At 56.3% G+C, this 16,583-nt stretch overlaps 1 protein-coding gene across 1 annotated transcript; it reads left to right on the top strand.

The window, feature by feature from the left end:
* The first annotated feature begins 2,280 nt into the window (after positions 1-2,280).
* Rbm38 (RNA binding motif protein 38) lies at positions 2,281-15,982 on the top strand. The gene is made up of 4 exons (XM_027423269.2): positions 2,281-2,644; positions 3,179-3,302; positions 3,785-3,839; positions 14,093-15,982. Exons 1-4 carry the CDS (start codon positions 2,414-2,416, stop codon positions 14,394-14,396), a joined length of 714 nt encoding a protein of 237 aa, XP_027279070.1. The 5' UTR covers positions 2,281-2,413; the 3' UTR covers positions 14,397-15,982.
* The last annotated feature ends 601 nt before the right edge of the window (positions 15,983-16,583 follow it).

Here is a 16,583-nt window from a genome sequence, read left to right as displayed (position 1 = left end):
TTTGGCCCCGGGCGACATAATGAAACCCTGTATGAAACGTGGCAGGGAGGGGTGGATTCTTCAATTGACAGTAGCTGTAGCTGTCACTTCTGGACCTTTGTACCGCACCGTCCTCCACTCCCCACGTGGTGCCACCGGCCGCGCTCGGTCCTTTCTGCCCTCTTTGTCCCCTACTCAGTGCCTGCCCACCTGGGCAACTGTGCCTTATGGAGACGCCCTACTACGCAGACCCATTCACCCGCCGCAGCTGCGGATGTCTGTTTCCCACTCGTGGCATCCCTGGCCCAGAGTCGCAGCCGTTAGTTCGGTCATGTGTGTTCAGAGAAAGGCAAATCGACGCGCAGAGGGTGGTGGCACGTGGAGCCCCTGAACAGGTGCAAGGGCAGGTGATGCAGAAACCCCAAGGAGGCAGGAGGAGCGGGCGGGGTGCAGGGACCGTCCTCCAACCGCCAGAGTTACAGACGAGGAGGCTCCGCCAGTTCCCGGGGTCACGCCCGCGCTCGGCTCTCGCATGTTCTGTGATCCCCTCCCCCCTCCCGCCCAGGCAGCAGCACGTGCCTGCGGCGTCCGCCCAGCGAGCTTCTTGGGGCGTGCCCTTGGGAAGCGGAGGGGCGGGGCGGGGCGGGGCGGTGGCAGGGGCGGCGCTGGGACTTGTAGGCCGCAAGCCCTGAAGCCAACCGTCCTGGTCACCAGCAGCAGTGTGCTACCCAGGGGAAACTGAGGCCCCGGGAAGGCACCCAGGTGGCTCAAGACTTCAGGGCCAGGCAGTCTCGGCCCTCTAGGATTAAGTCAAGAACGCACTTGAACCAGTTTTCAAAAGACGCTTCGTAAGGGGTGTTTGGTCGGGAGCTCTCTTTACATCCCACCATGGATTCAACAGTCATCCCTGAAGGCAGGCCCCTCTTGCCAAGCCCGAGAGCTCGAGGGGAACCTGCAAGAGCCCTGCTGTCAGGGAGCTCACTCAGCAGCGTCAGGAGACCCTGAGATCAGGAGGGAGGCACGGTTAGGTAGTGTTAGGAAAGCAAACCAAACAGCAAAGGAATTGTGATGCAAGGAGCGCAAAGGCTTTGAGAAAGCAGGGCTGTGAAGGAGGTATCCCAGCAGGCTTGCAGGCGGGCGAGCGGGCAAGCGGGCGGGCGTGGGGAAGGCTCCTGCCTAGGTGGAGTCAAGCTTCACTGGCAAGGGGCCGACTGTGTAAGCACTGGGTACGGTTGAGCGTACCAGGAGGCTGCCTGTCTCACTGTCCCCCTTGTCCATTGGCTGGGCCAGTTGTAGCCCCACTAAAAGTTGCAGGTTCTCAGGTTCCAGAGATGAGGACATGGGGGGCGCTGGGTGAGACGGCTGCTTCCTGGCCCAGCGGTTAAGGCATCGCGCCGGCTTCTGTGCTGAGCTCCTAATTTATTTTTTATGTCTCACAGGCTGGCTTCTGGCCTTCTGTGTAGCAGGGGGTGGACCTGTAATCCTCTCAGTTCCCAAGTATTAGAATCAGTGCCGCACCACACTGAATTTGCATCTCTTCAACACGGGCAGGGGCCGGGGAAGAACGTTTGCATTTGCCCTGAGTATACACATGGCATGCTATACTGTCTTATTTTCCTGCTAAGGGCGGTCCCATGGGAGTCTCCATGCCAGTGACAAAGGAGCCCAGCCCCCCCCCCCCATGGCCTCCATCAGGCTGTAAAACATATATTCACTGTGGAATATATAGGGCCTCGTTTCCACAGAAGCCCTAGGGTCCCAAGGGTATGCTTCTGCTGAAGCCCCAGCATAAAGTTTTGGGGGACATCCCAGGTCCCCAAAAGTAATTATGCGAATTATCTCTATATGTCTGGCAAAATCCACTTTGCATTTTGCTTTTACTGAGATTTAGCCCAGCTGGTCTCAAACTTACTACATAAGTAAGTTTGAACTTCTGATCCTCCTTCCACCCTTTCCTGAGTGTTGGGTTTACAGGTGTGTGTCTTCAGCCAGGTTTAGATGATGCTGGGATCAAATGTCAGGTTTCACACATGACCTTACACATGGGACTTTTTAACAGGTACGTTTCACCTCTACTCGCTCCGGCGTAAACCACTGACTCAAGCAGCGCATAAAATCTACGGGACCCTGCGTCGGGAGAAACGGGCTGATAACCGCGAATACACAGGAGCCAAGCCGACTCGCTGGGCCCACGTCCAGGCACGTGGGGCGTGTCTAGAACTACATTTCCCGGCGCCCCCCGCTATCGGGGGCGTGTCTGAAACAGGGGGCGTGGCCGCTGGGCGTGGCCGGCTACAAAGGCGGCCGGCAGCCCGCGGGGCTCAGAGTAGGCGCGTCGCGGCGGACCGGGAAGGGTCGCGGGACGGCGTGGGGGACTCGGATTCGGCCTGCGACGCCCCCGCATGCGCCGGCCGGCTCGGTAGCGGCGGCCCCGATGCTGCTGCAGCCCGCGTGCGCCCCGAGCGTGTTCCCGCGGCCGCCTGCCGCCCCCAGCGCCATGCACGGCTCGCAGAAGGACACCACGTTCACCAAGATCTTCGTGGGCGGCCTGCCCTACCACACCACCGACGCATCGCTCAGAAAGTACTTCGAGGGCTTCGGAGACATCGAGGAGGCCGTGGTCATCACCGACCGCCAGACCGGCAAGTCCCGCGGCTACGGCTTCGTGAGTGTCCGCGGCGCGCGCACCTGCCGCCGCCCCTCCCCCACCGCCTCCCAGACCCGCCGCGCGCAGCCGGGACTCCGGGGCTTCCCGGGGCCGTCGGCCCTTCCCCCACACTCTCCAGCCTCCCCAAACAAGCGACAGCTTTAGCACCAGAGACGCGGAGACGGTTTCCCACTTCCTTCCACTCTAGTGTCCCCAAACTTCTCCTCTGAGAAAGTTAACGGTACTTACTCCTGGGCAGAACAGCCTGCCGGTGGGGGTGGGGGACGGGGACGGGGACGCTCCCCTGGCTCCCAGGGGATTGTCGCTGTCCTTGGAGGCTCGATTTCCCAGCACTTGAACTTAGGGGAAGGAGCTGCAGTCCTGGAGACTGAGAAGACAGCCCCAAGGGTCCTGAATACCAGATACCCTCCTGCTCCTCGGAGGAAAGACCCAGGGATGGCCTGATGCCAGGCAGGGCAGGGCCCTCTTCCCCCCTGTGTCCTGCTTCCCTCAGCCAGCCCCCGAAGCCCCTGACCCTCCGCGTTCCCGCAGGTGACCATGGCGGATCGGGCAGCAGCTGATAGGGCGTGCAAAGACCCTAACCCTATCATCGATGGCCGGAAGGCCAATGTGAACTTGGCCTACCTGGGTGCCAAGCCTAGGAGCCTGCAGACTGGTGAGAGTTTGAGTTTTCTTCCCAGCCCTTCTTGTTTCTATACTGAGCCTTGCTATCTCTCTGGTGGAATACACTGCCCCCGCTCCCCCTTTGTCCCAGAGTGTCGGCCAGAGATCATGTGCCTGTAGGGCCAGCCTAGGGCAGCCACCCCTAGCTTGGGAGCTTGATCATCTTTCTTAGCAGTGTACGGTCCGGGGATACCGATTCTCAAATGTCTGCCCTGCTTGTGGGGAGGGAAGAAGTCGGTAGCTGATGAGGCTGGATTTTAGGAGTCATCCAGAGTGCCACCTGTGGACTTATGTACTTTGACGGGGTGTTGTCAGAGTCCACTAGCAGGGTCGGAGGTGGTAGCTGGGGTGGGAGAAGGAAGCTAACTATCCTTTGTGACTGGGGAGTGTGGCTTGTGTGATTCTGCCTCCCTGTGTATGGCCCCGGGACCTTACCCGTATAGTAGGCTGTTCCTAACTGTCCTCTTGTTTTAGGCTTTGCTGTTGGTGTACAGCAGCTACATCCCACCTTGATCCAGCGCACCTATGGGTGAGTGGATATAGCTGGTGTGGGTGGGAGGGTCTTGAGGTGGGACAGCTGTGGCCTTCTCTGTCTCGGATCTGAAAGGCTGGGGAAATGGCTGTTTTCAGAAACTGGCTTGTGTTTTGGAAGTGTGGAGGAAGAGATAAGACCAACTGCATTTCTCTAATTCAAAGGGGAGCACACACACACCTGCAAGCCTGGTGCAAACCTTGCCCCCATTTAAGTGACACCTCCTCGGCCAGGTGTCCCATGGCCATCTATACCTCTACTTATCTGTACACTGAATGTGGGGACACCTGTTCTGACTCTTGAGTGGGGGCTTCAGTCCACACCCAGGGCAGGCAGCCCTCCTGCGGTGTAGGCTAAGGCTGGACCTGGTGGGCTGGGCTCTTCCTTGGGTTCTGTGCCATGAAAGTAGCTACTGTGGGTCTCTACGAGGTGAGGTTTGACATGAGAGAATGGCGTAGTAGGTGACTGTCAGTAGCTGGCTTTTTGTGTGAGTCACTTGCTCTGTGTCCCATCTCCTTCCATCCTAAAATGGGCCAGCAGCTGCTTAGGGAAGGGCTCATAACACGCTTCAGGGAAATGAAAGTTAGACCCTGCCACTTGGTTTGGCCGAAATCACCTGTTTATCCAGTGTAGACTGGCGTGGATGGGCCAGGTGGGTGGGAACTCTGAAACACACACAACATACAACCCTTTGCAATGGTGAGCTTGCCAAATTCAGGCTGCCAGGTTTTATGTCTCAGTTTGGTGGGTGGGGCAGAGTGGGGTGACAGTTGGGGCTGGAGTCGAGCTTGGCCAGCACAGTGGGCCAGATAGCTGGAAAGGGTGCTGCTTGCTCCCTCTAAGTGTGCTTGTCGTGTAGTGTGGCACTGGGGATTGGTGTGAGCTGAGCAGGGGCATATCTTTGGGGCCCTGTGGTCTGGACCCCAGCTGGCATTTCCTGTCATAATGTCACCGTTCTCTTTGGGAAGCACTTGAGGTGCTACTATGGCAGATAATGGCATATCACCTTTTTAGCCTGGGATCTGTTCCCCATGTGGTGTAGGTTGTCTAGGAGGAGTTTGGGAACATCCCAGCCTTGGTATCTTCATGGTAGCCTCTCTCCTGCTGGCTGTGTGAGGGGATTAGCCATACACTCTGGTAGCTTGCTGTGCTCCTGGGGCTGAGATATGCTCACAGACTTTTGCCTACATTGGGACAGGGCCTCCACACTGGCTCTGACACATAAAAACTACCTGGTAGTCACTAGTGCTTGGCTTCTGGGGCCCTCAGAGCTAGGTTCACAGCCTGTCTGTTGCCTCTAGGGGGTGAGGTTTAAACCTGTATACTCAGGGCCACACTTGCTGTCTTTGAGGGTGGGCTTGTCCCAAGAGCTCACATATGCTCAAGGGTGTATATGACATTGGGCCACAGTGATTTGTAACTAGATTAGTGGACTGGCCATCTAACACTGTGACTACGAAATGGCCTCCCAATGTTTGTAGGTTGCCAAGGAGTGTAGACCCCAACAGACAAGTGTGCAGAGGGACTGGCAACATTGCCACTGGTCCTTGGGTTCATTTAAAGAGCATCTTACCTCTTGCCCTTAGCAGACGCTGGGGGTGGGGTGGTAGTGGTGTGGCCAGGCCTCGCTGCCTGGGTCATTGCTGTAAGTGCTCTGCCCTCCCAGCTGGAGGCAAGAGTTAGGCTGTCAGCAGCCCCCTTTGTCTTTGCAAACAATCAGGCCTGCCTGGCTGGACCTGACTCAGCGCTTGGTTTTGTCAGTCAGCCTTGGGTTGCCCTGGCTGAGGGCCTGGTGGGAGCTGGAACCCTGGCAGCTCAGAGCCTGCAGGCGCCTGCCTGGCTGTACTTTTTCCTAGGCCTTCTGGGCCCTTGACATTCTGAAGACCCCAACAATCCACCTTAGGCCAAACCACTGTGGGACCCTCACCTGTCTGGTTAGAACTACCCATTAGCTTACAAAGATGGAGAGAACATGCTTTGCTGTTTGCCTGGGTCCCCATCTGCTTGCCCCATGCTTGCTGTTGACTGGGCCTGTCCCGCCTTGCTGGCTGTACAGCCTGTGCCTGTCCATCATGTAACTGTATCTGTGGGACAAGGCTTGGTATCTGGTAAAGCCTTCCTCAGCCATTGCAACAGCTTTTGCCAGCCTTCAGGCCTATGTGGCAATCCCTGGTGGGGATGTGACCCGGACCTTCTGTCAAGGGGTCTCTACCAGCCCTGGGGCACAGTCAGTGCAGGTGGGAGGGAGGGCTGAACAGTTGGAGATAATCCCACCCTAGTTATGCATTGATCTGGCTTGTCAGGGCCTCCAGGGTCAAGGACATCTGTTCACATTCAGCCTAAGGCTCATGGAGAGCTGAGGCTTGTCTCTGGCCTGGCAGCCCTTGGAACCTCTCCTGAGCTATATTTGAAGGGCCTGTTGCTCCAGCACGCTGCTCTCTCTGTTTTAAGGGGACCCTTGCTGTGGCAAGATGCCCAGATAGTCTGATCCTTTCTCTCCAAAATAGAGCCAGGCCCTAGGGGCTGAGGTCAGGCCAGGGTCCCAAGGCTTCTGGGCATTGGGCTGCACCTCCATACAGTAGCGGTGGCGATGGGGCCACGTCAAGGACTCACTGAGCATGGTGTATGGAACATGTTGACCCCCAAAGCCATGGAAAGTCTTGGGATTTGTCCTGGATGGTCGCACGACAGGCCCAGCAGGAAGCTGTGCCAACCTAATCTCAGGGCCACAAAGACTGCCGGCTGCCCTCTCCCTAGGACCTCTCAGGGCTATCCCTCCCTTCCCAGCACCTCCCTACTCATGACCAACAATTGGGGATCGTCTCCCTGGCAGGGCTTTCCCACAGTCATCATTTTAGAGGCTGTTGTCTGTGAGGTGGACCTGGTACCCGCATGGTGATGGGAAGGAAGGAGCGGGGTGAGCATGCCGCATGGTAGACTGTTGACCCAGAAGCTGAATGAGACAGATATCCCCAACCCAGTGCCCAGTGTGACAAGGATGCCCACAGTTAAACAGGGTCTGCTGCGGGTGCTTCGGAGGGGAATGAGCACTGCTGTGTATTGAGTCTGGCTGGCTAGTTGAACCACGTGTTCTTACCGGTGTAAACAAATGCCATAGTGCCTGGGCTCCATAGGGTCCCACACTGCCAGCCATTTCCTGCACACAGTACACCTAGTGAGGGGCCGTTGGGGGAGGGGATTGTTTCTGCCCCTCTGAGGGATTTGTCCTAATTTCCCTGAGGGCAGTGAAAGGTGAGGCCAGTGTGTGGTTACAGTAGGGCAGGCGTATGACATGCTGTGGTGCAGGAGGCCTGTCTAGGGGTGCAGCAGTGAGGGGCTGCAAGTGCGGTAGGCATGAAACCAGGCCCAGAGCAGCAGGTGGGAGCAATGCTCACCCCACCACCTGTGGGTTATCTTGGGGGTGGCCCTACTTGCTTCCTCCATCATCACTTCCTGTTTGGCAGCCTTGTCTGGAGGCGGGCGTGGGCTGTCTCAGTCTGACCCTCCCAGAGGGCGTGCAGTCTGTGCTGCTGCACCTGTTGTTTGTCGCTGCCTGCTGTGACAGAAGCTAGCCTCCGTGCTCTGAGCTTCCTCTTAGAGTTCTGTTATTGCCAGGTGCCCGAGAGACACCTGAGGCTGAAGGTCCATGGCTCAGTCTCCAGAAACGGTTTGTAGAGGCAGTTAGCCCCAAAGATGTGTCTGGGGCATGGAGGTCCACCAGGTGGCCCCTTGGTCCCTTGATGATCTTGGCCCAGGGGTTTAGACATTCCTTACAACAGTGGCCTGGCTCACTTGCCCCAATCCTCCTTTAGGCTCAGTGTCAGCTGGGAGCAGGCAGGGAATCTACAGAGTGATTCTGACCCTTCCTTTGTGTCACCCTTTGTGACACTGTGACCACAGTGCCCCCGCCAGGAGGCTTACAGCAAGGGGAAACAGACCATGCAGATTGGTACAAGAGCTGTAGAGGAAAGGGACTGTGGGGAACAGAAACCAGCAGTGTAGGCTTTTTTTTCTTTTTCTCTGAAACGAAGTCCTGTCAGGTAGCCCAGGTTGGTCTTGAACCAGCAGTGAGCCTCTTAAGTGCTGGGATCAAAGTCATGCACCATCACTTTTTTCTTTTTAAGACAGGCGGGGTCATATAGCTCAGCATGTGTAGCCCAACAGATGGTGAACTCCTGGTTCCCTGCCTCTGCCAGGATTCTCTGGAGCTGAGACTTGAACCCAGCCTTATGCGTGCCAGATAAACTCTCTACTGGGCTACACAGCAATCCCCCGCTTTCCAAGTGCTGAGATTCAGATTTGTTTTGAGGGCATCCCCTACCGCTGGGTTGAGCCAGAAGGCCTCCCCTTGAGACAGCTGCCATCCAGCCTGGGACAGTGGAATCACCTGGACCACTAGCCCTGGGGAGAAGGGCTAAGAGTCCAGAGTGGACAGTAGATGGACTGGACCTTGGAGGAGGAAGCCATCATGATGTCTGACTTTGAATGCAACTAACAGGAAGGATCTGGGCAGGTCCACGTGGACCTGCTATTTCCAGCTGGCTCTCACAGTGGTGTGCCTTCTCCCTGCCCACACCCACCTACCCCCAGAGAACCTGTGTGTCCCCCATCACAGGATTCCCAGGAGGCCTGCCAGGCTACAACAAACGAGCCACCACCCTACCCCTAGGCTGGAGCTGCCGTGAGCTGCCAGGTCTCCTCAGCACCAAGGCACTTAAGGCCCCCAGGGAGAAAGAAAGAAAAAGTGAAATGGGCTCATTTGCCTTTTTCGTTTTTATTTTCAGTAGTGGCTTTATGTTCAGGAAATGGGCTCTTCTGGGCTGTGGGCAGTGATTTCTCTGAGAGTTGGGCTTCACACACAGGGGCCGAGCCTTCACTGGTGCCACCTACCTTCAGCCCTGGTTAGTAACAGCCACGGTCGCTGTGCTCAGGGTGGGGAGGCAGATGTGTCTCAGATGTTGTTGCAGAGTTCCCATCTCTCTTCTGGGGGCAGCCAGGAGCCCGGCAATGTGCCTGTGGCGTTCTTAGTTTACCAGTGGGGAAACTGAGGCCAGGGATAGCTCAAACATGCATTGAGATCTGGAGCCTAGACCAAGTCAGCCGAGTGTTCCTGGCTGTCTATTTGTTGCCACAACTCTGGACTTGATGGGAGGAGACGCCAGCTTTTCCTTCCAGTGTTCTCATGGGCCCACCCTTCAGACTCAGCTGTCAGCCCTGGCCAGCACCCATAGCAGCCCACTCTCTCTACTTCCCTTCAGCCTATGGTGGCCTGGTAGCTCAGTGCTACCCAAAACCAAGTACCAGTGAGAAGCTGAGAGCTTGGGTCATCTTTCCCCAGTATCATGTGGTTCTCCCTGGCAGGAGGGTGGGTCCCCAAAAGCTCAAAGATTTAGACTCCTTTGGTGGCCTCTGGCCTAGGACCTCTTTGCTGCTGCTGCAACACAGGGGTTAGATTAATTGTCCCAGGCCACCCTGGCTTGAGAAAGGGCAGTAGGTTTCCTGAAAGGGTGAGGAATGGAACCCTGGGTGTGAGGAGAGGCTGGCATCTTCTCTCAAGGCAAGGCCTGGGTGGGACTGACCCTGAGAAAGCTGGTGGCAGAGCCAGCTCCCTGGGAGCCACCCTGGAGAGAGAGGGTCACCCACCTTTAGGTTTCAATTCATAAGACTGTACAACCTGGGTGAGAAAGTTCTGTTTACTCAGCCTCCCCCTAGGCCCTGATGCTGCCAAGAGTATATAGGACTCTCGGGGTGGAGATCTCCTGCCCGTGGGCATGTCATTCCAGGGGCTGTGATGATAAAGACATCCTAGGACTCACTCAAGCAGGCAGCTGTTGGCTGGGCCAAGGATGGCAGGTCAGACTGTCTCCTGTCCCATCCTACCATGCTGGTGTCTGAGGGTGCTGCTCTTTCTGCTGTCTCGTGTCTAGGCCTTCTGGCTTTCCCGGGGTGCTCAAATATCCACAGGTGCAGTTCTTGGCCCTTGGGGACCCTGGCAGCAAGGAAAGCTCTGCCCACATGGGCCATGAAGGTCCATACATAGGAATTAAAAGGGTGTTTTCGTGTGGGAAGGAAAAGATGGGGCAGGAGGGGCTCAGGATGGTGCTGAGGGAGGGGAAGAAACCTTCAGGCTGTGTGCCCCGGGTGCCAACACCCTGGGGTGTGTGTAGTTCAGTGACAGCAGGAGTCAGGGTAGAGATGAGTGGGGAGCTGGGTGTGGGCTCTCAAGGAGGAAGGAACTGGAGCAGTTTGGATTTGCTTCTCCATCCAGGTGGGAGAGGTGCTAGCGGGTTCTGGTCCCTGGGGTGATGTGGCCTTGAAGTCTTCAAGGAGGCACTTCCAAGTGGTATATGTGGGACTTAGTGGGCTAGGCAAGCGGAGTCCGATTGGCCCAGAGCCGTAGGAAGTGGGGGACAGTGGCAGTGCCATTGAAAAGCTTTGGGTGGAGGTGAGTTGGGTGCTGGTGCCCTTGCTAGGCTGGACAGGACTGTGGTTGAATGGTTGCTGGCATTTGAGTCTGAGCAGCCCTGGGGATGTCTCTGAACACACGTGGCACTTCTAGGATGCAAACAGGTGTGGCTGAGGCCTGCAGCCGTGTGCAGTCTGGGACCAGGGTCACCCTTGGACAGAGCACAGGGCTAGAACTCAGGTGGGTTTTTAAGTAGATTGTGACTTGTAGAGAGTTCTCTGGTGTGCAGGCCTCTCTGTCTCAGCGGCTACTGCTTTTGGCCTGGATGCCCGTGGTGGTGGCCGGAGCATGGAGTCTTTGTGCTGACCCATGTGTAATCGTGTACCGTTACCCATCGAGCTTGGTTCTGAGGTGCAGGTGGTATTTGAAGCTGGATAATTCTGTGTTCCAGGAACTGCCCCGGGCGTTTGGGTTATTAGCTGTGTTTCTCTCTACCCTTGGGTACCAGTAGCATCCCGCAGATGGGTGTCCACAAGTGATTGTTTAGAACCATGCTTTCAGTGGAGTGCAGCATAGGTGGGTGACTTGGAGGGTCTGTCAGGCCTCTGAGCCTGTTTCACCTGTCCTGTGCCTTGGACAGGCGTGGTGTCAGACACCACAGTAGTGCCTGGCAGAGACCTCCAGGAAAGTACAGGTGAACAGGCAGACACGGGTGACCCGGAGTATTTAGGGCATACAGGATTGGGCAGGTCCATGGTGATTTGGCAGACCAGGAAAGCAGTCCCTGCTGTAGGCAGGTGTCCTTGAATGGGGCCATGGGGTGGCTCTGCAGGAGCTTCTGTTAGCAGACGCCACCCCTATAGGGATTGGGTAAGGGTGTTCCACAACATTCTCAGAGCCTCTGAGTGTTTGCATCCCTTGGCCCAGGTGGGGTCCCATTCCACACCCAGGTGGGGGCACCCACATAGGTTTTGGTGCTATCCGAAGGCCTCAGTCTTGCCTAGTGGGGAGCAGGCATCCAGCAGCACCCTCTGTCAGAACTCTGGTTTCAAGAGAGTCAGGCCAGGCTGGAAGACAGTGCAGGAAATGGCCCTGGATCCCAGGCTGAGGCAGGTGCAGTTTTGGCTGCTGTGAGGTCTGCTGCTGTGCAGGTTTTGGTCTCAGCAAGGGCTTAGGGATATGGTGGGTAGCTGAGTGATGACGGGAAGGAGGAGGTAGAGGAGGAGCCCTGCTTCCCAGTCCTGTCTTGCTCACTCCTGCCTGGCCTTCCTCCCTGGTACCCACTCAGGCTCCACTTTGCTAGTGGACTCCCCTAAGCTCTGGCTTCTGTCCTCTACCGTCTCCTGCAGAGCCCAGCCATGTGTTCTGCTCGTGGCTGCGTGCTGGCAGGGATCTGAGGAGGAGCATGCAGCCCAGAGGTAGGGTTGGAATCCACATCAGTGCCATTCCAGTCCAGGAAGCTGGGCAGACACCTACCTGGTGCTCCTGAGCCAAAGGCTGTTTGACCTCACAACTGCAGCTAAGTGCCAGACGGCGCGTAAAATGCTGACCACTGCTGGTGAATGGTATCCTGGCAACATCTGGTCAGCTGCCCCTGCCTTTTGAAAGTGCAGAGGGCAGGCGGGTGCAGAAGGTCTCCAAACAGTGTGCAGGGTCACACCTGTGTCAACTGTGCCTTCTTGGTGTGCACTCCAGTGGCTTTCCTAGCCCTGCCCTGGCCTTGCCTATGTCCCTTTGGTACATGTGTTGTCTGGGCTGCTGTCAGAGCTGGGGAGATAGATGGGTCAGTAGGTTAAGTGCTTGCCTCACTAGTGTGATGGCCACAATTCAGATTCCATGGCAGTCTCATTGTAATCCCAGCATGCAAAAGACTGTAGAATCTCAGGTCTGAGTTCCAGTGAGAGGGACCCTACCTCAGTACGTCAGGTGGGGAGTGATCCAGGAAGACAACCTGGCATCCATCTCTGGCCTATTTGTACATACATAACACTCAAATTCGTTGTTGTGATACTTGCTGCTCACCTCTCTGCCACCCCATGCTTCACCACACAGAGGCCACATGTCACTTGTCCATTTTTGACTTAAAGGCGGGTCCTGCCCTGTTGCTGAAGACTAGAGCTCTTTTTTTTTTTTTTTTTTCTTAAGTAGGGTTTTTCTATGTAACCCCTGTTGTCCTGGAACTCATTGTGTAGCCCGAGCTGGCCTTGAACTCAGAGACCTGCCTGCCTGTGCCTGCCCAGTGCTGGGATTAAAGGCATGCACCACCACTGCCCAGCTGACTAGAACTCTTTTAGTTATGATCAAGTGCTCCTCAGCCTTCCAAAGACTTCAGAGCCCACACGTGGAGCCCACCTCTTTCCACTGTCTCTGCTAGGTGTTCCCCACCCATACCTTCCTTGAATGTCTTTGGGAAGCCCTCATCTCTTGGACCTGTGCGTGTTAGGTGACTCAGCTTGGAGTCTGCAGCTCATCCATCCCAGTTTTCTTTCAAAGGTGTTAGTTGCCGCTGGCAATGGCCTGGATTGGGTGGAGGTGGATGCCATGCACTGGGTGACCTTGGTTATTCATGATGTCACACAAGCTGTTGGGTCTCACTGAGCATGTCTCTCCAGAGAGATGTGCACATCCCACTCTGTAGGTCTGTGAAAAGGTGGGGTGCACACGCATACGCCCTGGTGTGTGTGTATTTGCGCGCGCGCTGGGGAACAGTTAAGTTTTTTCTTTTAGACCAAAGCTCTCTGGAATTAGGCTGTGTTCTAGGCCTGACTTAAAGACGTTAAGGGAAGCTGAGGCTCCAGCTGGCCCAGAGGCACAGCTTGGACACAGCATGAGAGTGAGCGAGCGATCTGTGTGCTGACACCTTGGTGGCTTCTTGTGATACAGTGTGGGGTGCTGCTGCAGACATGTCTGAGGCCCAGACCTGCCCAACAGGAGGCTGACTGTGCAAGCAGTCCCAGCAACAGGCCCAGTGCCCTCTACTTAACTTCCTGATGCCTAGCCTCAGTTTCCCCCTGCAGCAGTGCTGTGCTGAGGCTACAGCCAAGAGTAGCAAGTAGTAGCGGCTGAGGGTGTGGAGAGGAGCTCAGGTTGTAAGCTGCAGGACCTATGTGGTCACTTGGCACAGGGTACTCAGTCTCCTGACTTTAAAATGGGCATGTTGGTACACAGTAGATAATACTGTGCACCTTAATACTCAGCAGGGTGAGAGCCAAGCGTACCAGCAGCCGTGAGCCCTCCGTCTGCAGTGGGCGCACCTGTCTGTCTGTTACCCGAGTGTTTGAAGTAGGCGCACCTGTCTATCAATGCATTACCTGTGTGTGTGTGCTTGCAGTGGGCGCACCTGCAGCCCTGCTGTCTCCCCTAGCAAGAGTTTAGGAAGGATTTCATGAGTGAGGCGCCTCCTGCTCTCTGGAGGTATGGGTCGCTAAGGAACATGAGTGTCACTAGGAGGGGTAGGTACCTGGCATGTGAGCTGCACTGCTCCCCAGGATTTTAACAGGCTTTGAGCTCTGCCAGCTGCCCTCTCCTCACAGCCTTAAGACTTCCAGTTTAAACAAAGGCCTGTATTTCTGCCTTGTACCGTGGGTCCTGTGGGAGATCCATGGAGGGGGCGGTCCCGGTCTGAGGAGGAGGATACTGTGAGAACAGACGTTAAGTGGCCTGTGGATTGATGGCACTGTCCATGCAAAGGCCCGAGTGTCGGAGAATACCTGACATGATGTTGCTGCAACTGTTTTGTAGATGGGGTTGCAGAGTAGGGCAGGGCACAGGTCTCTTTGCTCTCCATACCCCCCCCCCCGCCATCCTGTTCCTTTCTGCCCCTGACGCTCTGCTTGGCCCACAGGCTGACCCCCCACTACATCTACCCGCCAGCCATTGTGCAGCCCAGCGTGGTGATACCTGCCACCCCTGTCCCACCTCTGTCCTCGCCCTACCTTGAATATACGCCAAGCAGCCCAGCCTATGCCCAGTTCCCTCCAGCCGCCTACGACCAGTACCCATATGCCGCCTCACCTGCCACAGCCACCAGCTTCATGGGCTATGGCTACCCAGCTGCCATGCCCCCAGCCTTGTCCGCAGCTGCGCCTGCAGGCACCACCTTCGTGCAGTACCAGGCACCTCAGCTACAACCCGACAGGATGCAGTGAGGCGCGTCCTGCCTAGGGCCACAGCCACCGCCTGCCAGCCTCGGGAGCCACCAGCAGTTGGGTCTCCTCAGGCCCCTGGGCCCACCTGCCAAGGGCATCAGACAGCTGCTTCTCCAGCCCAGACCCTGCTGTGCCCTGAGGAAGGACATGAGAAGTAGGGGTTCACTCTTGGGAACCTCTGCAGCCACTCCATGCCAGGTGCCTTACTCTGGGACGTGTGCAGACGTCCACCTTCCTCTTTGGGAACCCCGCCCATTGCCCCTCAGTCGAAGCACTGTGCCATGTCCTGTTGGGATTGTTCTGCTATGAAGGCAAGACCATCAGCACCAAGAACCCTAAACCCATTTTTTACTTAGAAACTGGCTTTGGTCGATAGTTCCCCTGTGGAGACAATGACAGTATTTCTCTGTGACAGTGTCACTGGTGGGATGCCTGGAGCTACCCCTTCCCGCACAGGGTGGCCATCACCAGACTGCAGCCCTGCAGGGCCCTGGGTTCCTATCTGTCTGATGCTGCCCACCTCACCTGCAGAGGTGCTCGTCAGGGCTAATTCTCAGGTGTCTATTGCTGTGCCATTGAAGCCTTCTTCCTGGCCCTGCGTCCTCTAGGCAGGGCTCTGTGTCCACCCACCCACCCTCCTATTGTCACCTGTGTGCCGGTCTGGGAGCATGGCCTGGCTGCGCTGCGCAGAGGGAGAAGTCCAGCCCATGTCTGGGAGGGGTGCAGTGGGCATCCCTGGCAGCATGAGCTGCCCGCAGGCTGGGCAGTGGGTCCCTCCACACCTACCTCAGGGAGCCAGTGTGAAGGCACTCGGCAGCGTGCCTGCTACTCAAGCCCAGAGGACAGAGGGAGTAATGTTATAATATTTTTATTAGAATGTTCTGATTATAAAAATAAAACTTGTTTTCTTTAAAGAAAAGTCAGTCTGAGGTTTTCTCTGGTGGCCATGGCAGTCCTGTGTCCAGGGTTTTCTGATAGCTGTCACCAAACCTTACCCCGCCCCCCAGTATGTCCCTGCAGTCTGAACCGGAGGACTTCAGCCACCACAAGGTAGGTACAACCAGGCCTGGGCAGAAGTCGCTGCTGTTGACCCTGATACTCAAGCCTTTAGCAGTGACCCTGGGGCTGTTTTTTTTTTTTTGCACTGTCCCTTGGGTCCCCCAGGATCCTGTTCCAGTTTGACTGGAACTTAGTTTGACTTTGAGATGTGACTTCTTCCGGCTTCTGGGGCCCCAGCCCAGCTGGGCCGTCAGGATTGGGTTTGCTTTCATCCCGGGCCTCCACCTCCCCAAGTGTCAGTTTGCAAACACTAAAGGGTCAGAAGGTCAATGTGGGGCTCTCAACCCACAGCTGACATTTGCTGTTGCTGATAAGAGTTTGGGGCTAGGGAGGGGTGGCGGGCACTGCCAGGGTTATCAGGAAGGCCACTCGAAGCCCGTATACTTCCTGTCTCTATCAGCTGGTGGCAGCCACAGGGACAGGCCCTCAGGAAGGCCCCTTGGCCTGGGAAATGCCCTCCTGGGGCTTAGGATCGAGGTCTCTAGACAGGGCGAACCTAGGAGAGTTCAGAGACAGTTTTGGGTCGGGAATGCGGCAGGGTGTTCGGGCAGCACAGCCACACTGCTGTCAGTAAGGGCAACGATAATTGCTATCCTTGCTCTAGGGCAGTTCCCCACAAGAGGTCCCCAGGTACAGGTGACAAGCTGCAGAGTCACCCACCATTGTCCCTGGTGCAGTGTGGTGAAAGGTCTGGTTAGGAGAGCCCACACTGTCCCATGCCAGGGTTTTTCACTGCTTCACCTTCCAGTGACAGGATTTCTGTCCTCTGTTCCCAGCTGCCAGCACTGAGCTGGTACACAGTGTGACCCAGAGGAGGCACAGGTTCGGTCCTGCCAGAGGGCCAGACACACTCCCTGCAAGCATATACTTACAGGCTGCACACACATTAGTGTGCTCACCCTCCTCATAAAGGTTCAGACAGACACATGGATACAGCATTGCTCATTCCTCGTGGACATTCACACGGATACACGCAAAGCTACACACACACACACACGTGTGTGTGTGTGTGTGTGTGTGTGTGTGTGTGTGTAGATAACCTTTCACAAGCACACAAGCACACCTGATTCAGCTCAAATGCACACTTGTACAGATGTCTGCAAAGCAGCATACAGGCATGCATGTATG

Source organism: Cricetulus griseus, chromosome 6 (genome assembly GCF_003668045.3).
Source record: "Cricetulus griseus strain 17A/GY chromosome 6, alternate assembly CriGri-PICRH-1.0, whole genome shotgun sequence".
Classification (NCBI taxonomy): domain Eukaryota; kingdom Metazoa; phylum Chordata; class Mammalia; order Rodentia; family Cricetidae; genus Cricetulus; species Cricetulus griseus.
This window is presented reverse-complemented; position numbering and strand designations above follow the sequence as displayed.

What these genes read in the sequence shown, in the direction of transcription:
- Rbm38 (XM_027423269.2), top strand. Translation starts at nt 2,414, where the DNA reads ATGCTGCTGCAGCCCGCGTGCGCCCCGAGCGTGTTCCCGCGGCCGCCT. An exon ending in GCCTAGGAGCCTGCAGACTG is followed by an intron (nt 3,303 to 3,784) that starts GTGAGAGTTTGA and finishes CTCTTGTTTTAG; the next exon opens with GCTTTGCTGTTGGTGTACAG. An exon ending in TTGATCCAGCGCACCTATGG is followed by an intron (nt 3,840 to 14,092) that starts GTGAGTGGATAT and finishes CTTGGCCCACAG; the next exon opens with GCTGACCCCCCACTACATCT.